Source organism: Delphinus delphis, chromosome 3 (genome assembly GCF_949987515.2).
Source record: "Delphinus delphis chromosome 3, mDelDel1.2, whole genome shotgun sequence".
In the NCBI taxonomy this organism is placed as follows: Eukaryota; Metazoa; Chordata; class Mammalia; order Artiodactyla; family Delphinidae; genus Delphinus; species Delphinus delphis.
In genome coordinates, this window is record NC_082685.1 from 7927203 (window position 1) to 7952391 (window position 25189).

At 52.4% G+C, this 25189-nt stretch overlaps 1 protein-coding gene across 1 annotated transcript in view; it reads right to left on the reverse strand.

Annotated features, from left to right (window-relative positions):
* Positions 1 to 2405: 2405 nt before the first annotated feature.
* MYO1F (myosin IF) overlaps positions 2406 to 25189 on the reverse strand; it is a 32047-nt gene continuing 9263 nt past the window's right edge. The window contains exons 3-28 of the mRNA XM_069540510.1: positions 25010 to 25099; positions 24832 to 24926; positions 24355 to 24442; positions 24138 to 24227; positions 22065 to 22196; positions 21765 to 21899; positions 21393 to 21525; positions 20991 to 21187; positions 20160 to 20240; positions 19965 to 20051; positions 19054 to 19140; positions 18404 to 18571; positions 17147 to 17232; positions 13757 to 13838; positions 12165 to 12271; positions 11618 to 11716; positions 11385 to 11529; positions 7138 to 7252; positions 6875 to 7044; positions 6076 to 6221; positions 5565 to 5711; positions 5230 to 5378; positions 4623 to 4706; positions 3834 to 4029; positions 3587 to 3756; positions 2406 to 2859 (exon numbers count right to left, since the gene is read on the reverse strand). Of these exons, the coding sequence (XP_069396611.1) occupies positions 2783 to 2859; positions 3587 to 3756; positions 3834 to 4029; positions 4623 to 4706; positions 5230 to 5378; positions 5565 to 5711; positions 6076 to 6221; positions 6875 to 7044; positions 7138 to 7252; positions 11385 to 11529; positions 11618 to 11716; positions 12165 to 12271; positions 13757 to 13838; positions 17147 to 17232; positions 18404 to 18571; positions 19054 to 19140; positions 19965 to 20051; positions 20160 to 20240; positions 20991 to 21187; positions 21393 to 21525; positions 21765 to 21899; positions 22065 to 22196; positions 24138 to 24227; positions 24355 to 24442; positions 24832 to 24926; positions 25010 to 25099 (3156 nt within the window). The 3' untranslated portion in view covers positions 2406 to 2782. The remainder of the gene's footprint in view (positions 2860 to 3586; positions 3757 to 3833; positions 4030 to 4622; positions 4707 to 5229; positions 5379 to 5564; positions 5712 to 6075; positions 6222 to 6874; positions 7045 to 7137; positions 7253 to 11384; positions 11530 to 11617; positions 11717 to 12164; positions 12272 to 13756; positions 13839 to 17146; positions 17233 to 18403; positions 18572 to 19053; positions 19141 to 19964; positions 20052 to 20159; positions 20241 to 20990; positions 21188 to 21392; positions 21526 to 21764; positions 21900 to 22064; positions 22197 to 24137; positions 24228 to 24354; positions 24443 to 24831; positions 24927 to 25009; positions 25100 to 25189) is intronic.

The following is a 25189-nucleotide window of genomic DNA, read 5'->3' on the forward strand; positions in this document are numbered from 1 at the left end:
ATACATTATTTAACCGTTCAGGAAGTATTTCTTGAGTTCTAGGCAAGTTTAGGCTTTACGTACGGTGTATTTCCATCTATATATACATAAGATGTACCTATCTGCTTTTATACGCTAAGAATACCACTGGAAGGAGATGGACATTAACAAATTGGGGGGGACAGGAATTTTCGAATGAGGGGAAGACAGATTTTTCACACTTTTGGGCTGTTAGAATTTATTTTTTGGCCGCACCACGCAGCTTGTGCATTGCGGCCAAAAAAATTCCTTGTGTCTTAGTTCCCCGACCAGGGATCGAACCCAGGCCCACCACAGTGAAAGCGCGGAGTCCTAACCACTGGACAGCCAGGGAATTCCCATGGGCTGTTTGAATTTTAAAAAACTGTTTTCTTTTGATTATCATTAATACAGTTAAAACTCATTAACTGTATTAAAAACTCCTTAATTAAAAAAAAACATCATTTTGATACAGGGTGGAGTTGTGTGTGTGTGCGTGTGTGTGTGTGTGTGTGTGTGTGTGTGTGTGCAGGGGAGGTTGGTGCAATCTGGGGAAGGGTGGGGCGAGGTCCCAGAAAGGACAGGGAACCAAGAAAGAGAGAGGAGGGGCCCAACTTAAGAAATTTTGTAAAAGAGTCAACAGGATGTTGCTGAGTGGGGGGGACCAAGCTGACTGAGGTTTGCAGTCCGAAGATGCTATAACCTAGATGTGAGATGCTGTCTGTTAGAAGATGTCAAACCCACTCCCTTCTTCACCCCCAGTGCCTCACCCACACCTCACCCATCAGTCTTGCCCGGAAGGCCCCACTTCCTGCAAACAGGGTGCCTGCTGTGGCAGTGGGGCCACAGGGCTGTACCCCAAAGTGCCAGGAGGGGGGGCAGCCTGCATGATGAATTCTAGGGCAGAGAAGGGAGACAGAGGCCCTCATTCCCCTTCAGCACCAGGAAATGCCCAGCTGATGAGGTTGTGGCTCACACAGTCCTCCCCGACTCTGTCCCCCAATCTAAGTCTTGGAGAGAGACACTCACAGTGGTGACTGGGCAGTGGAGGGGCAAAAATCAGAGATGCAGAGAACCAGGGACATTCAAGGGACTGGTTAAATGCTTTTGTATAGTGATTGGCTAATAAAAGGCTGTTGAGACCCAGTTGCAAAATTGGGATTTTTTTTTTCCCAGCCACGCTCAGCTTCCCAGGTAGGTGTAGATTCTACAGAAGGCTCTGCTGACCAGTCTTTCTTTGATACCTCATCTCTCATCCCCCAGGTGGGTAGGTGTCCTCTGCCTGGAGTCCTCCCATCACAGCATAGATCACTCTGTGTGGTATTTGCCATCAAGATCTGCTGACCCAGGGCTTCCCTGGTGGCGCAGTGGTTAAGAATCCGCCTGTCAATGCAGGGGACATGGGTTCCCAGCCCTGGTCGGGGAAGGTCCCACATGCCGCGGAGCAACTAAGCCCGTGCGCCACAAATACTGCAGCCCACGTGCCTAGAGCCCATGCTCTGCAACAAGAGAAGCCACCGCAACGAGAAGCCCGCGCACTGCAACAAATAGTAGCCCCTGCTCACCACAGCTAGAGAAAGCCCGCGCACAGCAACAAAGACCCAACGCAGCCAAAAAATATATGTAAATAAATAAATTAAAAAAAAAAAAGGTCTGCTGACTCTTTTCATCCTTCTTGGCTCCTCCAGCAATGTCCACACTCTCTCTGCATCTCCCTCCCCTGCTCCAAGCCCTGTCCCTTCTCTGGCACAGTCCTGACCCCACCCATCTGGCTCCATCTCTCCCAGACTGACTGCTCTTCGTGGGGCTGAGCACAGAGCGGTTGTTCATTTGGAAAGGTCTGAAAGGCTCAGACTCCGGCACTGGTTTGGAGACAGCTGCGGGGACCAAGAGACAGCTGGAGGGGACTGGTAGCTAGGCTGACCCCCTCTTCACCATGACAATAAGTGCAGAAGGCCAGGGCCCTCGAATGTCAGAAGTGGTCCTGACGCCAGGTGAGTGAGGGCTAAGTAAACACAGACATGGGGTGGGGGTCAGGGTTCAGGGGTGATTCAGGGTGAATTATGGGGGGCCATGTGGGACCTGCCTCCTTTGTCAGGGTCCAGTAGGGTCCCAGTTTGTTTGGCAGGGGGTGCAGAGTCAAAGCTGACAGGACCCACTGGAACATTTGCTGCAGGAAAGCTAGCATGCAGCTTCTGTAAGCTAGCAGGTGAGACAAATTCAAGCTTTGTGAGGGGCAGAAGCATATCTGAGTTCAGGACTTGGCTCTGTGCAATCTTGGGTGAGTGACTAAAACTCTGTGAGCCTCCATTTTTCCATCTGTAAAATGGGATATTCACTGCTACCACCCCACAGGGTTGTGAGAAGGTGGTCCTTGTTGGGGCTCAGTAAGTTAACTCATGTTTTCACTCGGCAAACATTTATTGCCTCAGTGGTGAGAAAAGGAGGGAAGTCAAGCTTGTCAAGGTCCCCCTGACTGTGCCCGGCACTTTGCCTGCAGGACACAGCTCACTTCCTACTCACAAGGCAGCTGGGAGGTAGGTTCTGCTGTTAGCCCTGTTTGACACAGGAGGAAACAGGTGTGCCTTGGGGGAAGCCAGGGCCCGGGGGTGGCTTAAGTGGTGATCCCTAGACCCAGGACCTGGGCTAGGCTGGGCTGGAGGCCACAGGACTGGACCTTCTGGCCAATGCAGCCAAGGGAAATGAGACCTGCATTGCAGGGCCTGGCCCCTGGCAGGATCCAGGCAGGCAGGTGGGATGGCAGGATCCCAGGCCCCTGTCCTGCTCAGATCTTCTCCACGTAGTTTCCTGGGAAAAGGCCCTCCTGGCCATGCAGCCGGCCTTTCCACCAGCCTGAGGAATCTGTGGGAGAGAAGAGAGCGTGAGGCTGAGCCCAGCCCGCTCCGGAGAAAGCCTTTCATGCTGGCTCTGTGTCTGTCTTTCTGTCATTCGTCTGCACTGGCCTGGCATAAGGCAGAAGCTGAAAAGAGAAGACAGAAGGGCAATTCCCCAGCGGTCCAGTGGTTAGGACTCTGCGGTCTAACTGCCGAGGGCCCCGTTTTGATCCCTGGTCCGGGAACTAACATCCCACGAGCTGAACGGTGCGGCAAAGAAAAGAAAAAACATGTCTTTTAGGGGACTTCCAAAAAAAAAGAGAAGACAGAAGGAAGGGAGGGAGCAACGCGTGGGTTTTCCTTGCCACTGGCTCACACTCTGACATTTTCTTGACCATTCACTTGTGCTCGTCCCTCATCCATCTCCTCCTATAGGTCCTTCCCCATAATCCCCTTGGTGGAACCAGGAATGACCCCTAAGGGTTCCCCTACCCACCTGCAGAGGGTGCTGTTGAGTCCCAGGCTCCTCTAGGGGCAACCCAGGGGCAAGGTAGGAGGTCTGGAGGCCTGGGCCATCCAGACATGGCCCATTTCCTACTCACAAAGTGGGTTCTGTTATTAGTCCTAGTGCTTGACAGGTGAGAAGAATGAGGCTGGGGTACAGGGTGCGATACAAGTGAGGCCAGGCTCCCAGGGTGGCTTAGGAGGTGACCTCCAGGCCCTGGCTCCTCCCATTTCTGCCCTGGCACACACACCTTCCATGAGGATCTCGATGACCTCGTTCACGTTGAAGCTCAGCTCGTCCACATCTTGGCTCACGTACTGGTACAGTGCCCGGCACCTTGGGCCATGTGTCCGTGGCTGGGGCTTAGGTCGGCCCACACCGGGCACAGGTCTCTGCCCTATGCTGCGCTTCCTCTGCATGCTGTGGGCACATGGAGGCACTCGTCATAGCCCCAGACACTCCCCCACCTCCTGGGGCTGCCCTCCCACACCACCTACCCAGCCATGCCCTGGTCAGGAACACTGAGGAATTCTGTGTTGTGCTCCGAGGGGGGCCGTGCCCGTTGGCGTCTGCTGGCCCCCAAGGCTGAGGACGGAGGGCCCTGTGGTGGCTTCTGGGAGCCCCGTCTGGATGTGAACTCCAGGGGTAGGGGGCCCCCTCTGGCAGAGGGAGGCACCCCATTGCGATCCAGGCCTGCAATGAGATGGGGGCATTTGTCAGGGTGATGCTAGGAGGATTTGGGGGGACTTGGCTCCAAGTTCCCTGTCTGAGGGAAGAGGCAGCTACTCTTAACCCAGTATGGTAAGGAATGGCCTGGAGAGAGAGACCCTGGGGCTAGGAGGCCCTAGAGGGAGACTCTGAAGGGGTAAGATTTTCCCCTACCCTCTTCTGTAGGAGGGCTTTTGTGGGTGGGTCTTGGAGGATGAATAAGAGCTCAAGTGGAGCAGGAATTTGGGAGACAGGCAGAGCAAACAGCCCAAGCAAAGGCCTGGAGGTAAGAACAAATTTGGTAAGTTGGCAAAATAAGATGTAGCTTGCATGACAGGAGTGTAAGGTGGGAGGAGAGAAGAGGTCAGTGGTTAGCTGGGTTCGGATTCTGAAGGGCTCTGAATACCAAACTAAGCTTTGGCTTTATTCTTTGGGAGATGGGGAGCTATGGAGAGTTCTGGACAGAAAAGAAGAGCATGGTCATCTCTGCTTGTTAGATCCTGTCGACAAGAGGTCTGGCTTAGGCCTTGGAGCCCACAAGAGGCAAGGAAGACACTTAGTGGGGGGTGTCTCTTCACCTCTAGGGGGCCCGGGAGCTGCCCGGGTAGGGGCCTGGGCCGACCTTCTGGGTTTTCCCTGGGCCATTCCCTTCCGTGTAGGCTCTGAAAGGGAAAGGGGAAAAGATGTAGGGATTTGAGTGATGACTAGACAAGGTTCTTGGCCCCGCCCACAAGTCCAATCCACTCTGTGGCTCCGCCCCGGTCCCTGCTCCCGCGGCTCACCGGCTCTCCCACCAGGAGGGAGCCCCTTAGTTACTGGAACACTGGTTCCGCCCAATAATTGGCTCCGCCCCTCCGGGAACCTATCTCTCATTGGCTTCTGGGTCCACCCACTCCAAGGCTCTCCCCATTCATAGCCGGCTCAAGGGTGGACTCCCTGGCCGCGCCCCTTCCATGTTTCTCGCCCACTCATTGGTCACCTCGCGAGCCCTGCCCTCTTCACGGCCGTGTTCTCTCTTTAGGTCTCTCAAGTCCCGCCCCTCCATGGCCTTCACCCACCCCTGGCCCGCGCCACTGGCTCCGCCCCCACAGCCTTGATTGGTCCCTATGGATGGTCCCGCCCCTAGGGGCCCGCCTCTTCCTGAGCGCCTCTTAGTCTCCGTCTCCCGGTTCGGCGTAGACTCACTGGAGCTTTTGGGCAGTCCATCACCCACGCTGACCGAGAGGGTCCGACCGCTAGCCTTGAGCATCGCCACGTCGCCGGAGCCACGGGAGAAAGTGACGCTGCGGGTGCCACCTCCGCCCCAGCCCTCCTTCTTCACCCGGAACTGTAGTCTGTGAGGAGAGAAGGAAGCTGTGGGGGTCCCCACCTCCCCCCAAGAGGGGATCACCTCCCCATTCCATCCTTGCCGGACCAGGGGTGGGAGGGGGCGAGGCACGGGCGCATTTCGGCCGGTCCGCGAGGCGGAGGAGGAAGCACTGTGCCCAGCCCGAGGATGGTGCAGGAGGTGAGGGTCGTACGTGTCGCTGAAGGTGAGGGGCAGGGGCCTCCGCACCGCCTCCTCGAAGCGCTTGCACAGGAGGCTGACGAACTCGGTCTTGAAGACGCTCTCCAGAAAGCTGTCGGCCGCGTCTTCTTGGAGGATGAAGAAGTCGTCCTGCCTCGTGCTGGGGGAGGGGCGGGAGGAAGGGCAGGTGAGAGTGACAGGTGAGGCTGGCAGAAGGACTGACATTTGAGATGCGGCAGAGTAGGGTCAGGGGTCAGGTAAGGGGCAAGTGAGGGGTTACACAGGTGGGGGGAAACGGGAGAGGTGGCAAGGAGCTGGAAAAGGTGGTAAGGGTCAGGTGAGGGGACAGGTGCTGTTGGCAAATAAGGATCATGAATGCGAGGGCAGGTGAAGGTGACAGGTAGGACCAAGTGAAGGTTGCAGGTACAGCAGCAGGTAAGACGTTCAGGGTGACAGATGGGGTAACAAGTAAGAGGGCAGCTGAGAACGAAGGGGGCTGGCGGGGGTGCCTGTGGGAGCCCCACCTGAGGGAAACTCCCCGTAAGGCCTGGATCTCCAGCTTCTTCTTCAGGACCTCACGCACCTGGCCCTTCTCAGGTCCCTTCTTCACCTTCTCCCGCCCGATCACATACACACACTTGGGCGTCAGGATCAAGTCCCTCTTGATGGCCTATGAGGATGCAAAACCAGAGAGACTGGTGGCAGGAGCCCCGGGCATCGGCAGCCTGGCCCCAGGGGATCAACCCCAGGCAGAGAGGTAGCGCTGGCAGGTCAGGTGAAGGACAGGTCAGGTGAGGGTCCCTCCATGTGAAGCTACATGAGTGGTTACTTTATATAAGAAACAGGAGGTTAAGTAAGGGTATATTGGCTAGAAAGGGGTTTCTGGGCAGTGAACAGGTACAGGGTAGGTGAAGGTATGCCTGCTGGACATGGGCGCCCAGGACCGATGAGAGTTTACCTGTGCACAGGTGCATTTGAGCCAAGTGAAGGTGTGTCTAACTGAGAGGTCTGTCTAGACTGGGTGAGAATGTACCACCTAATGGATAGGTATGTCCAGGATAAGGGAAAGTGAATCTGTGGTCAGGGCTTCTGAACAAGGTGAGTGTGTAATTATGGACAGATGTGTCTGGCCAGGTGAAGATGTATCTGATGGACAGGTGTGTCTGGGCTACACGAGGGCGTATTTGATGGACAGCTGTATTTACATTAGTTGAGCCTACACCTGTGGGCAGGTATGTCTGGGCCAGGGGAGGGTGTACCTCTGGTGGGGGGCGGCCAGGCTGGGGTCAGGGTCCCAGATGTGGCCACCTGCTAGTGCCTCACCTTGAAGCGGCGGTCGTACTTGTTGACCGAGTCAGCAAAGTCCACTCGCTCCCTCTTGCCCAGGAACTGACGCAGCTCCGGCCGCTCCTCCAGCCCCAGGTAGTCCCCAACGAAGTTCCTATTGATGCTGTTCCGTCTCCGCTCCTTCTTGTTCAGCAGGATGTTGGAAGCTGCGGCGACACAGGGTGAGGGGCAGAGATCACAGCCTGGCTCCTCCAGGCCCCTCTGTCCTCAGCCCCAGCCTCCCACCTGCAGCCTCTCACCTTCCTCCCGCATCTCCTCGTACTTCCGGATTGCCACGTGGCGCCGCCAGGCCTTCTGGATGGTGCGGGCAAAGCCATCGAACTTGCGCTCTCGCATCTCCTCCAGAAGGAAGAGCTGGGCAAGAAGGAGGGCCGGTGGGTCCTGGCATCTCCCCGGGGAACACAGTCTCCAGTTTCCCCCGAGCCCACCCCACCCACGTGCTCTTGCTGACAGGCACCCGCACACATGCTCTTACGCTGTGGGCAAAAAATTTTGTCTTTCTCCAAATGACCGGACCCAGGGTCCCAATATGGGGCACAATCTTCTGCATTAAATTATAACTGCAGGTTTGTCTTGCTGGGTTCAAATCCCAGCTCTGCCACTTACTAGCTGTGTGGTCTTACCGGAAACGATAAAACATCATGGTTTCTCATGCTAATTAAGCTATGGCATGTCATCCATGTGAGGTACACTTCAGTTTCAGAGATGTTAGAAATGCAAACCAGTGTGCATCTTGGAAAACCAACGAAGTACTGCAGATGTGAAAATCTGATGGATAGGACTGGGATGTGACCGGCTACCACATGGTTGTGCAGTATACAACCTGCACACCCATCCGTGGCAGCCCTGGAAAGGAAGCTTTCATAGAAAGCAGAGAAAAGTCTTTTGAATTTTTTTTTCTTTTTTGCGGTATGCGGGCCTCTCACTGTTGTGGCCTCTCCTGTTGTGGAGCACAGGCTCCAGATGCGCAGGCTCAGCGGCCATGGCTCACGGGCCCAGCCGCTCTGCAGCATGTGGGATCTTCCCGGACCGGGGCACGAACCCGTGTCCCCTGCATCGGCAGGCGGACTCTCAACCACTGCACCACCAGGGAAGCCCAAGGCTTTTGAATTTTAAGAGTCTCCACCCACAGGGGACTTAGAGAATAAACTATATTAGAGCAGGTCATCTGGAATAATAACTGGTGACTATATCAGGGAAAGAAAACTACTGGATATGAAAATATTACAAATCTACAGTAATAAAAACAATGGGGTGCTGGTCAAAGAATAGAACAACCAGTTGGACCAGGATGGATGATGGGGAAATGTCATAATTCAAATGGAAATTTAGTGACAGAAGGTACAGCATTGTCAATCAGTGAAAATGGGAAAAGTATTGAAAATAAAGTCGGGCTTCATTTAGAAAAATAATTGACATTTCACCCAGAGGGGTTTCTCAAATACACAAATATCACATCACTGCTGAAAGCATGGCTGCCACTTTGCTGACCAAGGTGGCTGATGTCTCCCAGAAACCCCAGGCTTCCCTGCCAGGACTAAAAGAATTCTCACTTTAAAAATATATACCTTGAAGGACTTTTAAAGCTGTGGGTGTTTAATAACTGTTCATAAAAAGTGGAGAGTTCTCACCAGGAAAAAAAAAAATCTCAGGTTCACAGGTTGCCGGGAGTTGACTAGCATTTACATCTTCTTTTGATTCTCAGACCAATACTTTGTGGGTCCATGGGTATGTGTGCAAAGCACATTCAAGTAATGCCTTGTATAGGGTGTCTGGAGGGCACGTAAATGCATTCTGTGGTTTGCCGAGGGAAGGACAGTTACAAGTAAAGGGAGACCAGCCATGCAGAACTGGGGGTGGGCCAGTCAACCAGGACAAGTGTCCTCCAACCTTGTGATTTCTGCCCAGTGAAAAGGATGTGTTTTCAGTTTGGGAAATGTATCTTCCTGTCTCCGGAGTTTTAACGGCATCTCCTTTACGCTGGGACAGGCAGGGGTGGGCGTGCCCCAAATCTGAGCTTGGCCCTGGTGTACTGGGTTGAATAGCGTTCTCCTAAAACTCCTATCCACTCGGTGGGAACTTATGATTGTGACCTCATCTGGAAAGAGGGTCTTTGCAGATGTAATCAAGATAACATGAGGTTATACTGGAGTAGGGTGAGCCCTAAATCCAGCCTGACTGGTGTCCTTATAAGAAGAGGGAAATGTGGACCCAGACACACGGAGGAGAAGGCCATGTGATGCCAGAGGCAGAGACTATACACTAAGGATGTAGAGGTGATACGTCCACACACCAAGGAATGCCAAGGATTGCTGGCAATCGCCAGAAGTTAGGGAAAGGCGAAGAAGGATCCTTTCCTGGAAACTTCAGAGGGAGCGTGGCCCTGCTCTTGGTTTTGGATTTCTAGCCTCCAGAAATGTGAGAAATTAAATTTCTGTTGGGTTAAGCCATCCAGATACTTCGTTATAGTAGCCCTGGGAAACGAATACACCTGGGATGATGGGCCGTGAAGGCCGATAGGTGTGTAAAGCATTCAAGGCATTTTGAGTCCACGTTTAGAAGAAACAAAACCCAAATCTAACATAAGTGCCTTTTTAGTTGAGAAAGGCTTCAACTCCATTAAGTAATTCAATTCTTTGATCAGTTTTTGACCTAGCACAGTTACATTGTTTCCGTTTTACTAAAATTATTCTCATCAGGATCAGGTTTTTTTTCCTGTGCAAAATTTCAGTCTTTTTCCTTATAAAACTTTCCCAGCAAGCTTTTACCTTTGTGAATGTCATTATTTCCAGCTGGTTCCCCTTCTCCACCTCAAAATGTGCAGACTGCAATTTTGGTCAAAATTTGATTTTACCTTCTATCGTCTTAGGCAGCGCTAGCTTTATTTTGTCTGTTTTTTTTCAGTGTCAATTTTTATCTTTTCCTTTCAGAGTCAGATGCTGCAATCCGCCAGTAACCAGCGAGATGGATTCTCTTTCTCTCTCTTTCCCTCCCATTTTCCTTTTTTTTTTTTTTCCCTTCTGCTCCCTCTTTCCTTTCTTTCTTATCTATTACCACTTAAATTCTTCCAGGTGCAGTTTTAGCCTTGGACAATTTTGGTTTGTGCTGAGTTTCTACTGCTAACAATATCTACATTGTGTGCTTTTGATTCTAGACTGTTTTTATTTCTTGGAGCAAAGCGCCTCCATAGGGAAAAGCTCTAGGAAGTAGATGCAGACACACTTGGGGGATGAAGAATCTGGACCTCCCAAGATAGATTATTTTTGGAGCTATGAAACCTCTAGAGGCTCCACCCCACTGTGTTATCTTTTTGCTTTGATGAGAGAATAGTTACTTGTAAGTTACAGTAACATCAAGGGAATCATGCAGACAATCTCCTGGTTGTCTTCATAAAGTCCCTGAGATGCTATAGAGCAGGTGCCGTGATTATGCAGGGGATGGGCACCCAGCTGGGCCTGGCCCACGTCCCCAGCATACCTTTCCCTGGTGCTACAGCTTGTCCTGGGCTGGGGAACCTAAGATTCCCTTGGGAGTCTGGTGAACCAGTACAGCTCATTGAGATGACCATTTCCCTGTGTGCTTTCCAATCTGTGCACTGAAGCAGGGGGCCAGATGGGCCCTTAGGGGATTCCTAGCCTTGTTTTTTCGTTCTTCTTGTCATTGTTGCTTTTTAAAAAACTTCCCCCGCCAGCTTTATTGAGATATAACTGACGTATAACACCGCGTAAGTTTAAAGTGTACCTGAGTTAATTTGATGCACATATATGTTGCAAAATGATTACCACCTAGGTTAGCTAACCCCTCTGTCCTGTCACATAATTACCATGTCTTTCTTGCGGTGAGAACATTGAAGATCTACTCTCTTAGCAAATTTCAGGTATATAATACAGTACTGTCAACCGTAATCACTGCACTGTACATTAGATCCCCAGAACTTCTTTGTCATTGCTGCTTTGTTTGTTTCCTTTTGCCCCTGGAAGCAGAGGTGGCATAATGTCAGTGGTGCTTCTAGCCTTTTCATAAAAGGCTAAGAGCTGGGAATTCCCTGACGGTCCAGTAGTTAGGACTCCATGCTTCCACTGCAGGGGGCACGGGTTCAATCCCTGGGGGGGAACTAAGATCCTGCAAGCTGTATGGAACGGCCAAAAAAAAAAAATATAGAAAAAGACATATTCTGGATAAGCTGTGAGTTCTTATCTCCTCCAAGGGGATGTCAGCACAGGTGGCCATGCATTTCTTCACCTGCTTCCTGGCCACCATGGACTGTTCAGCTAATTTAGTTTTTTTTGAGCACCTACTACATGCCAGGCACCATGCCTCGGACTTTCTGTTTTGTCTCATCCTCGCCCTGATCCTGCAGTTTCCAAATGGAGAAACTGAGGCTTGGAGGGGAGAGGAAGCATGCCCACAGTCGCACAGGGGCCTGAAGAGCAGGACCGTGCAGGTGATGCTGGTGTCTGTCTGTCTGTCTCTCACACACACTTACGGACTCAGGGTTCTTGACGAAGACCTTGGTGCTCCCCATCTGGTACTGGTCTGGCTCCATGTTGACCGCCCGCAGCAAGTGCTGGACCCCCTGACGCTCGTCCCCACGCCAGTGCGGCCACGTCTCGGGGGTCAGAATAGCATACCTGGAGGGGGAGAGCAGGGGAGGGTTTGAGCAGCTAGCAGGGCGGCTGGGTGTTGGGGCCAGGGTGTGTGTGGTGGAGGGCGCCTCACCTCTGCAGGAACTTGGCAAACTGGCGGCGGTAGGCGAAGCCTGCCCGGCGCACCCTGATGTTCTCCTTTAGGCCCAGATACTCCACCTGGTGCTTGACCCTGGAGGGAGGGCAGCCTGAGTCCCCTGGGAGTTGGGGGGAGGTGTCTGGATTCGTGCTGGAGGCAGTTTAGGGGGTGAGTTCTGAGGTCTAGGGAGGGAGGTTCACTGCTGGACACAGGGGCCTGCTTGAGGGTTAGTTTTGTGCATTGGGGGGGCCTCGGTTCTGGGGGATCTGTGTTCGGGGGTCAGTTTCAGTTTCAGGGGGTGGCACGTGGGGTTTGGGGAATGAGGAGGACTGTGTTAGTCCCTGGGGCATCCTACAGACAGTCTGGGGTCCTCCGTTGGGGTCTTGATCAGTGTTGGGTATAACCCTGGGGCCCTGAGGGGTTTTGCATTGGTCCTAGGGGTCGGCTTGGGTGAGCCCTTTGATGGGTCCCATGACCCTGGGGGGGTTGTGAAGGGAGGGTCAGCTGGTGTGGACTGGCCCAGGCGGGGCGGGGGTGTCACCTGTTCTCCTCCCAATCACGGGGCCTCTTGGTCTCGTTGGGCTTGATGCAGCGGATGTAGTGGGGGGTGCACCTCTTCAGCGTGGATACCAGGTCGTTGGCTTGTTTCTAAGGGAGCGGGGAGAAAGTGGGGGTGGGGAGCACAGATGGGACCCTCTGGCCCCTCTCTCTTCCCACCCTGAATACAAGAGACAGGACACACTGGCTGGGTGTGTGGCACCTGACGGACCACGGGCTCAGGTGTCCCTGGTCCATTCCATGTGTGACTCTGTTAGCACACATCACATGGGGCTGATATCGTGCGTCTACCTGGCCCTCAAACCGAAAACCAGGAGCTCACATGTCTGCCATATTCACCACTTAGCCTGGCACATAATAAGTGCTCAGTGAACTTTTTTTTTAAATTAATTAATTTATTTTTGGCTGCGTTGGGTCTTCGTTGCTGCATGCGGGCTTGCTCTAGTTGTGACGAGCGGGGGCTACTGTTCGTTTGTGGTGCGCGGGCTTCTCCTTGCGGTGGCTTCTCTTGTTTAACGTTTGTTGATGGAGTAACTGAGCACGCGGGAACATGTTGCCCAGAAATTTCTGCTTGTCCTTTGGGGCACAGTACTTTGGAAGCAGAGAATCATGTGTGTGTGTCTGAGAGGCTAGGGTTGTGCATTTTAGTCCCTCAGGGGAGACTAGAAAGGAAATTATTCCAGGTGGGAGGATCGGGGGAGCGGCAGGAGAGACCCCGGTGTGTGATCACAGCTCTGGGCCAGTGACTGCGCCTCTCTGAGCCTTGGCCTGCCATCTGCCAGATGGGACTAAGTCCCACGTCTGTAAAATGTCTTGTGTTTGCTGCCAGCACTGATAAGTGCCCCATATATGGTTATTGAAATATTATTAGGATGGGACACCCATGTTCATAGCAGCACTATTCACAATAGCCAAAAGGTGAAAACAGCCCAAGTGTCCATCAGTGCAGGAATGGGTAAGAAAAAACGGCATATCCGTAAATGGAGTATTATTCAGCCTTAAAAAGGAAGGAAATTCTGACACATGCTTGAACCTTGAAGATATGCTCAGTGAAATAAACCAGTCACAAAAGGATAAATGCTGTCTGATTCCATTTATAGCAGGTCCCTAGAAGGGTCAAATCCATAGAGACAGGAACTAGATGGTGGGGGCCAGGGGCTGGGGGAGGGGATGAGGAGTGAGTGTTTCATGGGGACGGAGTTTCAGTTTGGGAAGATGAGAAAGTTCTGGAGATGGATGGTGAGGGTGGTGGCACGAATGCAAACGTGCTTAGTGCTGCTGAGATGTATACTTAAAGATGGTTAAAATGGTAAATTTTATGCATATTTTACCACAATGAAGAAAAAAGTGACATGACCAAAATACCAAAAAAACAAAAAACATTAGGATGATGGTTCACTTCTGGATTTAGGGAGTTAGGAGGACATTAAGGAAGCTGGTCCAAGCTCCTTAACCCCAGAGCTGGATGAAGGCCCTGGTGAACAGAGGGTGCCAGAGGGAGGGGCAGAGGCCCTGGGATGGGGGAGGGATTGACCTTGGAATGAGGGAAATGGACCCATCCCTCCCCATGCCCACCTTGATCTTGGAGCCGGCTGTACTGGGGCGGCCCTTCTTTTCTACATCCAGCTTCTCGGGAAAGAGCATCCGGAGGAAGGCCCTGGGCAGGGATAGAGGGGAGGTCGGAGGTGCAGCTAGAACTTGGATGCCCTCCCAGAGGTGGGCTGTCTAGGTGCCTGGGACGCAGAGGACATGCTGTACAGTGTGGTTCTTCCTTAATGCTAGGGGGTGTGATGGTGAGAATCAGAAAGTTGGTTTTGTCCTTCTGGTTCCTTGATTTATTTGTACTGTTACTTTTTCCTCCATGACCATGTATGACTTGGGTAGCAAGTAAAATAGAACAAAGTTAAGCTAAGTGATGCAGCATCTCGGGCAACAGGGGCAGGTCCCCTGGGAGGAACCGTCTTACAGGCACAGGCTTGCACGTGTGTGCAAAGAAATATGGACAAGGATCTTGTCGCTGTAGCTCTGTTTGTGATAACCATAGATGGGCACAACCTAAGTGTCCATCAACAGGGGATCTGTTAAATTCACTCTGGTGAAACCGAGCAGGACCCTGTGGGGCCTTCCCGGAGACAGAATCCCCCGCCATGTCCCCTGCCTCTTGTTTTTAGAAAAGCTTTAGCCTCCCAGGCCTTCTCTGAGCAAATTTAATCAGGAAAGTGAGAACATGCAGAAACAAAGGAAAGCAGCCAAGCAAGACAAAATAATAATAGTTCAGCCGTAAAACAAAGTGAAGGACTTTTAGTTCCTCCTCAAGGGCCATAGATAATATCCTGAGCCATATCCTTGAGTTGTTTTGCAGATATTAAAACCCCCATCAGGTAGAAGAAGGTAATTATATGCTGACCACCAGTGCATAGACCCCAGATTGGCTGCAACCAGAAGGTTGATGATGGAGATTCCAGAAACATCACTCTGTTACCTCACCATCAGCCAATCAGAAAATTGTGCACGGACCTGATCACACACCCTGTGACCCTCTCCCTCACACTGTCTTTAAAGACCCTTCCCTGAAAGCTATCAGGGAGTTTGGGTCTTTTGAGTATGAGCTGCCTATTCTCCTTGCTTGGCCCTGCAATAAACGCTGTACTCTCCTTCACCACCACTTAGTGTCAGGGGGTTGGCTCTGCTGCGCATTGAGCGAGGGGCCCAAGTTCAGTTTGGTAACATTGTTACATTCACAGCTTCTTCCTCCTTCTCAGTGAGATCTTCCCTAACCACCATAACCCAGAAGAAGTGGACTGCTTAATAGATGCAGAGTATGTGTTTAGGGTGATGAAATGTTTCTGAACCTAATCGTGGTGATTGTCATACAACATTGTGAATGTACTTAATACTTAATGCCACTGAGCTGTATACTTTAAAACGGGTAGAAAGGTAAATTTTATATTTTGTGTATTTTATCACAATTAAAAGAAAGCAAAAAAAAAAAAAAAATGAAAGAACGATGCCCTTCTCACTGTCTACCCCTTACCAACTTAGTTTTTCTCCACACTCGTCCCAGTGGTTCTCACACCTCAGTGGGCACCAGAATCACCAGGGAAGCTTGTTGAAACACAGATAGCTGGGCCTCGCCCCTGGGGGTTCTCATTCACAGGTCTGGGCTGGGGGCCAATAATTTCTAACAATAATTTCTGGTGATGCTGAGGGTGCTGGTCCAGGGACCCCACTTTGTGAACCACAGCTTTAACTCTGTGCTTTACAATACGGCAGCCATGGGTCCCACGTGGTTCCTGAAGCCCTTATAACGTGGCCTGTCCAAACTGAGATATGCTGTGAGTGCGGAAACACACACTGGATTTCAAAGAGTATGCAGGATGGAAAAAGAGAATGTAAGTATTTCATCAATAATTTTTTAGTACCGATTGCATATTAAAATGCTACTTTGGGTATACTGAGCTAAAGAAAACATTAACAAAATTTCACCTGTTTTACTTTCTTAAAAAATTCTTTCACCATTTAATATTCCACAGACAATTAGTTCTATGGTAAATCTCTTACTACAATTCTGTTTTTTAAAAAGAACAAACCCTAGACGAAATCTGACCAGCAGATGTGTTTTGTTAGGTACACATAGCTTTCTTTTTTTCTTTCTTTCTTTTGTAAAATACACAAAACAACATACAATTTACCATTTAAATCATTTAAAAATGTACTATTCACTGGTATTAGGTACGTTTACATTGTTGTGTGACACCTTTTTACTTTTTAAGTGTGCTTACCAGAAAGTTTAAAACTACACGGGTGGCAGGAATGGGGATTGACTGCAATGTGGCATGAAGGATCTTTTGGGCGATGCACGTGTTCCAAACTGGATTGTGGTGAGGGTTGTACAACTCTGAACATTCACTAAAAACCATTTCTTAAAATGGATGCATTTAATGGTATGTAACTTATACCTGAATCAGGCCATTTAAAAATAACTACGTGTGTGGCTTCAGTTCTATTGGAGGTGGAATAATATTGGACAGCATCATTCTACATCAGTGGTTCCCAAACTCTAATGTACCCATGACTCCTGGGGTCTTGCTAAAATGCAGATTCTGATTCAGTCCATCTGAGGTGGAGCCTAAGGCTCTATGTTTATAATCAGCTCAGAGGATGCTGACGTTATTGGTCTAGTAACCACACTTTCAGCACTATACGAACCACTGTCTTAGAACTTTCACTCATGCTATATTCTATTTGCCTTTTTTTTTTTTTTTGGTATGCGGACCTCTCACTGTTGTGGCCTCTCCCATTACGGAGCACAGGCTCCGGACGCGCAGGCTCAGCGGCCATGGCTCACAGGCCCAGCCGCTCCGCAGCATGTGGGATCTTCCCGGACCGGGGCACGAACCCACGTCCCCTGCATCGAGGCGGACTCTCAACCACTGCGCCACCAGGGAAGCCCTCTATTTGCCTTTTTTTCCCTCTAGTTCAATGTCTGTCTCACCACTTGGCTGTCAGCTTGATGAGAGCAGCTGTGTTCTCTGACCTGTTCAGTCCTCTACCCCCAAAAGTTCAAATGATGCCTGGTACACAGCAGCGCTTGAATAAAATTTTGAGGTATAAAAAGATGGAACCCGGTATGCTGCTGTGATCAGGGAGATGGATCCATACATATTAATACAGAAAAATGCATAGCGAGATGTGTTTTCACTGCGTAGAAAGGGAAGCTGTCCACACCAGCACAGATGCTTGGGTTTGCAGAGGGCAGCGTTGGAAGGGCCATAAGGAACTGCTGCTAGGGCTCCCCCTGTGGACCTCGGGCTACTGTTTAATCAGAACCAGTCATTAGAAACACAGCCACCCCCCCTCCAAAGTTTATGGCGTGATGGGAGCTCTGGGGAAGACGAGGTGGTCTCTGGGCCTCCCCCGTCCCCACAAGGAGTTGCCCAGAGGCTCCCGCCTGGGACCACTCACTGCTCACTGGTCTGCATCAGCTCTATGAGGTCGGAGAAGAGGACATCACGGTTCCTCTCGCAGAAGCCGTTGACATCATAGGATACCTGGAGGAAGGCGGCGTGGCGGGAGTGAGGGACTTAGGCAGAGGGTCGGGGGGGGGGCGTCCTGTGGGGGCCTGCTCTGGGGTGAGAGGACTGGGTGGTGTCTACAGTTCAAAATAGGGGGTCGGGGGCAGCATGGACCTGGGGGCCCTGGAGGTCTGATGTTCAAGGTGGGGTTGGAGGGTTAGGGCTACAGTCTAGGTCAGAGGTGAGGGAAGATGGGGGTTACAGTCCAGATTAGGAGGCGGGGGCTGCAGGCTGGATCCGAGGGATGGGGAGGTGACAGTTAGAGCTCAGACTGGGGGGTGAGGGGCTGCAATCTTGGCAGGGGTGGGCCCCGGGGTTCCACGACTGAATTTGGTGTCAAAAGGTCAGATTGAGCATCTGTATTGGGGTTGGTTGGGGGGCAGGGGGCTGGGGGACTGTGTCAGGAGGGTTACAGCACTGGCTGGGGGCTGGTGGTGGTGGGGGCTTTGGCCAGGCTTGTGGGCTGGGTCTGCCATCCCCAAGGGTGGGGGGCCCTGCATAGTTCCTGTCTGGGCTACTTCCTGCTGAGGGAAAACGGGAGCTCCAGCCCATTTTAGGGATTGGTGGGCTGCAGTATGGCCAGGGGACCCCTGAGGTTCTTCGCTGCCCATGTTAAGGTCAATGGGAGAGTCTTCAGTCTTGTAAGCTGGGGAGGGGGACCATGGCCAGCGTTGGAGGCCACTGGATTTCGAAAGCCTTGGCTAGGGGTCTGTAGGTAGGGGGCTCCAGCCTATCGTGCAGGCAGTGGCTGGCAACATGGCCCTGGGGACTCCAAGTTGAGATCAGAAGGAGGGGGGCTGTGTCCTGGTTCAGGGGGATAATGGGGCTAACAGCTCAGATTGGGGCTTGGGGGTCTGCTGCTTAATTTGGTGTCGATGGAGGGGGGAGTTTGTGTCCTGTAAGGGGGGGCGCTGTCCTGTTAGCTGCGAGAGCTGTGGGCTTGATCAGGGGCCAGTGGGCTCCACAGCCCTGGCTGAAGGGCCATGGGTTGGGGTGACAGGCCAGTTCTTGGGGGTCAGTGGGAGGGGGTCTGTGTTTTTGGCCAGTCGGGGGAGGGCTGGAGAAGGGGGTCGGTGGAGCTCTTCAGCCCTGGCTGGGGGTCTGGACCGAATCCCCCTGGGGCCCACGGGGCGGAGGTGGGGCGCACCTTGCCCGCGTAGTGGTGGATGACGAAGCCGGCACTCCAGCTGTTGAAGTGCTCGTGGGTGCCCACGGCCGCCTGCAGCTTCTGCAGCAGCGTCTGGTCGGCGCCGCCGCCGGTGGCGTGCATGGTGGCGCACACGTCGTCCAGGACGCTCATGATGCCCGGTGGGTTCTGCGGGAGCGGGCGTCGGGTCGGGTGGGCGGGGTGGGCGGGGCAGGGATCAGCCTGGCCCGGCCCTGCCCCCATCTCGCTCATTGGGGAGGGAGAGGAGAGGCCTCCGAATACAAGAGCAAAATGGTGCTGGTGGGGGGCCCAGCTCGCTGGTGCAGGATAGGGTGGGGGACCCCATAAGGGACCCATGCCTGTATCCCTTCCCCAGACTGAGATGGTGGGGGGACCCGTCAGCTTTGACCCCTCTATCCCCAGCAGCCTGCCTGGGGGGATGTTTGTTGAGTGAATAAGTGAAAGGTGAGCAGGTAAGCAGAGTGAATGGGCAAGGTGGCCGACAGGTATCGTCAGTGGGGCTCCATCTGCCCAAGGGGGAGCATGAGTGAGAAGGGCCTACGGGGGCTGGAACCGCCCCGGCTCTCCCAGCTCTCCCAAGCCCAGCTCCGGGGCCCAGTGAGAACCCCCAGATCTGCCCTGGCCCTCACCAGCTTGTTTTCGATGAGGTCACAGACGATTTTGTTGTTGAAGTACTGGATGGGGGTCCAGCGGATGCCCTCCTGTACGTACTCCTCCTGGTGGCGGCAAAGGGGGCAGGGATGGGACCAGGTGTCTGGGCAAAGGTGCCTGTGTTTCTAGAATTTGAGCTTCATGAGGATGGGTGAAGGAGGTGTGACAGATGTTCCCCCCCCCCCATATAACTCCTCTTCCCATCTCATCACTTAGGACTGTCTCTGATAACAAAGCCCATTCCCCCGTGTGGGGCAGGTCAGAAGGTTCCCCAGGGGTCCAAGAATTGAGCCCCAGTTGCCTGAAATGTGACCTTCTCATGAATACATTCTATTTAGCTCTTTAAAAATAAATCCCTTTCTGGGGACTTCCTTGGCGGTCCAGTGGTTAAGACTCTGCGCTTCCACTTCAGGGGGCATGGGTTTCATCCCTGGTCGGGAAACTAAAATCCCACATGGAGTGGCCAAAAAAAAAGAATGGTGGTTTAAAAAAAAAAAAAAATCCCTTTCTCACTTCCTCAGTCACGTCCTGGTATTTGCCCTGAAACCTAGTCTCAGGCTCTGCTTCTATGGGACGGGTTGAATGAAAACAGCAGGGATTTTTGTCTGTCCTGTTCATGGAGGTCTCCCTAGCACTGCAGACAGTGCCTGGTACACAGCAGGTGCTCAATAAATAATTGAGGTGTGAAGGTGTGAACAAAGGAGCTATTCCCTAGCCCTTGTCAAACCTTCAGAGGCAGAAAACCTCTCCTGAAGGAAGGAGCTTGGACAGGTCAGCAGAGACAGGTGCCAGTGTGGGGCTGGGGTGCCCCGGTTGCTTGGCAACCTTCATGGTCCTGCCCCCACCCCCAGTGTCCCCTGCTCCTGGCCACTTGGATGCCCTTGTCCACCTGTTCAGCCTTCAGGGTGAGTTCGATAAAGATCTGCTGTAGCTTCTCGTTGACGAAGTTGATGCAGAACTGCTCAAAGCCGTTTTTCTGCCAAGAGAGGGAAAGAATGCTTCCCTAAGTGGGCTGATACTGGAGGTTCCGGGGCCACTGGGCCACCCTAGAGTGGCCGTGGGCCGGTGGCAGTGTCATACGTACCTGGAAGATCTCAAAGCCGTAGATGTCAAGCACACCGATACTGTACTCCTCCTGGGGCTTCTGCATGGCACGGTTAATGGCCTGTGATGCGGTGGGGACACTAGGTGAGTGGCCTGCCGCTCTCTTGAAATGCTCTTAGCCATGTTCACAGGCTGGGTACCCTCCCACCAGTTTCTCTCCTGCCTTCCCCACCTCTGTGCATACCCATACCCCCATCGGTCATTCCTATGAGAAATCCAGGTGTGAGAACATCCGGGTTCCTGCCTTGGGAGCTGGCTCTGCCCCTTAACCACTCTGCACCTCTACTTTCTCATCTTTAAAATGGGTAACAGTAGCAACTCTCTTAGAGGTCTATTCTCTAAGAGTTAAATAAACTGATGCTTGGAAAACAGAACCACAGCGGACACGCATCAGGTGCTATGGAATGTTGGCTACTGCAGTCACTATTCTTGACCTTGACGCGTCCCATTCTCATCCACCCCCGTCTAGTCCATCACTTTGTCCTCCTGACAGCCCCCCCCCCCCGCACCTCGTGGCTCTCAAATGCACCCACCCCTGTCCATCCCAACAGCCCCCATCGCAGTCCAGGCCTGGACGTTTCCAATAGACCCCTCCTTCCTGGGCTCCATGCCACAGCCAGGAAGCCCCTAAATCTCCCATCAGATCACCTCCTGCCCTGTTTGATGCCTCCTACGGCTGGGCATTGGTGAGGTCATGCCCACCAACTGGTCATGACAGTCCAGACGCCGCCCCCGCCCCGCCGCTGGGCTGGTCCGAGCCCAGGGCCTGGTGCTGTCCCCGAGCTCCTCTCCCACCCCCAGCCCCACTTGCCTCTACGAGGAAGTCGAAGAGACGGGAGTAGAGCCCCTTGGCCAGAGCGTCCCGAGTGTAGGCCGCCTGCTCCACGTTCAAGGTCACGTCAATGGACTCGCTGCGCCCGCCCCAGCGGCTGTCCATCTTGCGGCTGGTCAGCTTCTCCTGCAGCCGCCCGCTGTCAATGCCCAGGAGGTAGGCGGGGAAGGCCAAGACTGCCAGGTGATGGGGCGGGTGGGGGGAAGGGAGCAGTCGGTTGGGCTCTTGGGTTTTGTGTGAGCGCCCCCATCTCTCCCCATTATGCCCAGTGACACCGATCTTGTCCTCCTGGGACCTTACCCCTGGGGGGCCACCCAGGGAGGAAGCAGGTCACACAGGCATACACGCCTCCACCCCGCCCTCCACAGCACCCACACTCACGGTCTGCGCTCTCCACCCGGGCATAATTCCCATCTTCGCAGAAGCTGATGTTTCCCAAGTGCAAGATTCCCGCCACAAGCTGCAGGACCAGCTGCTGGACGTTGGCTGGGATCCCGATGACCTGCATGGCGCTCTGGGGGCACAACAGGGGCAGAGCCTGTGCCACAAGTCCCGACCTCCAGCCTGCCCCCTGGCTGAGGTTTTGGGGGCCATGGCACAGACTTGGGGAGTCAGGACACCTGGGCCTCTGTCCTGGCTCTTTCACTCATTGGCTCTGTAACCTTGGGCAAGTTCCTTCCCCTCTCTGGGCCTTGGTTTCCCAATTTGTAACACGGGAAGTTTCCCGGGGCTGGAGGGGCAGCTGGCGCTCACCAGAGTCTCGCTGAAGTCGCTCCGGTCATCGGTGCCGTCGACCTTGTAGGTGTCTGCTTGGTTGAGGTAGTAATAGTAGTCGGGGGTCATGAGTCCCAGGTTCTGCCGCTGCTCCTGAGAAGCCCCTTCCAGCAGCTGGAGGACAAACGATCCTCACGCATGTGGTGATGGACCGGCACAGCCCTCGTAATCCCCGAGGCTCACTGTCGTGGGCTTCCAAATGCTGACCCTCCCACCGTCTCCCCCCGGGCTCCAGGTGGGGCTCCCTCTGCCCCAGCCCCACGGCCCCCTTCCGTGCACCTGGTAGTAGATGTGGAAGTTCCTCTCGTTTTCATTCTGCATGACCACTCGGGATTTCTCCAGCAAGAAGTTGGAGATCTTGCCCCCGTCTGGCTCCCCACCGCGGCTGAACTGGATCTCAAAGTACTTGCCCTGAACCCGAGAGAGCCACGTCAGCCCTCCCAGGGTCCCAGGGCTGCAGGTGAGGAAGGATTGGGGATCGGTCTTGTGAGCCTGGCCTCTTTGTAGCTCTTCGCCACGTGACCTCAAGTTGCTCTCCTCTCCTCACCTCCCACTTATTGTTCTTTTCACCAGCTCTTCCCTCCAGCCTTTGCTTAAGCTGTGTCCTGGGCCAGGAATGCCTTTTCCTCCCTCTCTGATGATTCAAGCCCTCACTTGGGGCATTTAGCCCTGTGCCTGGCACAGAGAAGTATCACAGTTTATTGACAGCTCCCCAGTCCCTTCATCATAACACAGAGGCCTCCATGTCTCTGTGGAATGCTACTGGTTCCAGTGATCCTGGGTGTATCCCATATGTTGTCCCTGAGCCCAGAGCAAGGGACCCACACCATCTTTGGTCTCTGACACCATCTGGGTTCCACTCTGGCTGGAGGTTGGAAGGCAGACAAGCCCCTTATTTCTCCTTTCTGCCACCTACATCCAATTACAATACAAATGACATCATCATACTACACAATTAAACACCTATAATGTATGACAAATACTTATTCTATTGTATAATAAAACTATATAAAATAAAATAGAATGACATATTTTTGAGAGTCATTCATGTTTTGGTGTGCATTAGTAGTTTGAAAACACAGACTGTGTGATTCCATTTATACGGAGTTCTAGAACTGCTGAAACTAATCCACGGTGAAAAAAGAAAATATCAGAGTGGTTGCTTCTGGGGTAAAGTAGGAGCAGAGATCAACTAGAAAGAGACAAGAGGGAATTTTCTGGAGAGATGGTGATGTTCTGTATATCAGTAGGGGTGTGGGTTGCACAGGTGTATGCATTTGTCCAAACTCAGTGAATGGTCCCCTTCAGATTTATATATTTTGCTGTTACTTTAAAAGAAATAAAAGAGAACTGCAAAATTATATTGGACTATAATGATCTACATGCTGAAGTGTTTGGGGGGAAAGGTATGATGTCTACAGCTTAGTTTGCAGTGCATCAAAAAAAAAAAAATGGATGACGGCCGCTGGGCCTGTGCGTCTGGAGCCTGTGCTCCGCAATGAGAGAGGCCATAGCGGTGAGAGGCCCGCGTACCGCAAAAAAAAAAAAAAAAAGAAAAAGGATGAATGGAGATACGATTGAGCAAGTATAGTAAACTATTAGTGGTAGAATCTAGGAGATGGGCATACAGGCGTTCACTGTAGTATTCATTCAACTTTTCCATGTATATGAAAAATTTTACAATAAAATGTTGGGGAAGCTACTTCAAATATAATTATATTAGAAAATATATTAGAAAATAAAACTAGAGCTAATAACTATAACTAATAATATTTAAGGAAATTAAAAAACATCACTAGTGTCATAATTCGTTAATCCAGTTCCACGTTCAGGCATTTACTGAAATTATCGAGGTCTATGAGATGGATATTAACATCATCCCCATCCCAGCAGAGGAGCCCCACAAGGTTACATTGTTTTTCTTTGTCCAAGCCACACTTCTAAGCCGTGACAGAAACGGAGGACAAATCCAATTCCGTTTACCTACTCTGTCCTCCATTAGGCTCAGCATGGACCTGACACAAAGAAGGTCCAAGAACCATATGATGAAAGAAAGAATGAATGAGGGAATACATGGGACCTGAAATGTGAATAGGAACAGACGTAGCCTGGTTGCAGTCGGGGGAGGAGTGTTCTTGAACACTACACAGACATGTCATGGCCTCCACAGATATGCTGATGGGGGACTCTTTTTCAGATGAACCATGAACAGGAAATGAGTCTCCCAGTAAGGAGCAGTATTTCCTGTATTCTTGAGAATACAGGTGGGAGAGAGAGAGAGAGAGAGAGAGGGGGAGGTCAGTGAGTCAGTGTGGAGGGAGCATGTGCTCCAAGCAGGCTGCAGAGACTCACAAAGCGACTGGAATTATTGTTGCGCACAGTCTTGGCATTGCCAAAGGCTTCCAGCAGTGGGTTTGATTGCAGGATGATGTCCTTCACATGCTGGGGAAAGAAGCAGGTGGGGGTGGGAAGAGGTCAGACTGATGGGGGGTGTGGGAGCTCAGGGTGGGGGGGATGAAATACCGTGCAGAGTGGGGAAGACTCAGCCCTTCTTTCTGTTTCGCCTTACCTGGACCTTCTGGCCTCCGCCCGACACCTTGGAGATGTAGCCCATGATGTATTTAGCTGCCACCGTCTTCCCAGCTCCACTCTCTCCACTGGGGATGGGTGAGGGAAGGAGTCATGAGTGACCAGGGGGTGGGGGAATTGCTCTTTCAACTGTCTGATCAATCATTCATTCATTCACTGAATGAATGACACCTACTGTGTACCAGGCAATAGTCCAGGCACTGGGGATACAATAGTGAACAAGGCAGATCCAAGTGCCTGTCTTCCTGACATTTAGATGGGACAGATGGGCGATAACAGAATGAATACATAAAATATATCATGAGTCAGATGGTGACAAGAAAAGTAAAGCAGGGCCAGAGGCGGAGAGGGGCAACAAGCCTCTGTTTGGATCAGGAGTTCCTAGTACCCCTCCCTGGGGTGATGATGCTGTTTTAGCGGGACCTGGGCACGAGGGTCTGGGACCCCCACTCCGTACCTGATGATGACACACTGGTTCTCACAGTCAATGAGCATGTTCCGGTACATGTTGTCTGTGAGGGCATAGATGTGCGGGGGATTCTCGTACTGGGCCTGGCGGGGGAGGTCTGGGCTCAGCCTAGGGCTAGGGCCCTGGGGGTCCTGGGGCTGTGCCTCCCACCCGGCCCCGGCCTCACCGCGCCCTGGTAGAGGTCGATCTCACGGTCTGTGAAGTAGGGCATCTGCTTGAAGGGGTTTACGGAGATGAGCACGGAGCCGATGTAGGTCTGGTTGGGGGAGGGTTAAGGGCCATGCAGTGTCCCAGCAGGCTTTGTCCCTCAGATGCACCCTGGGTCTCTTAGGAAAAAACTGATCTG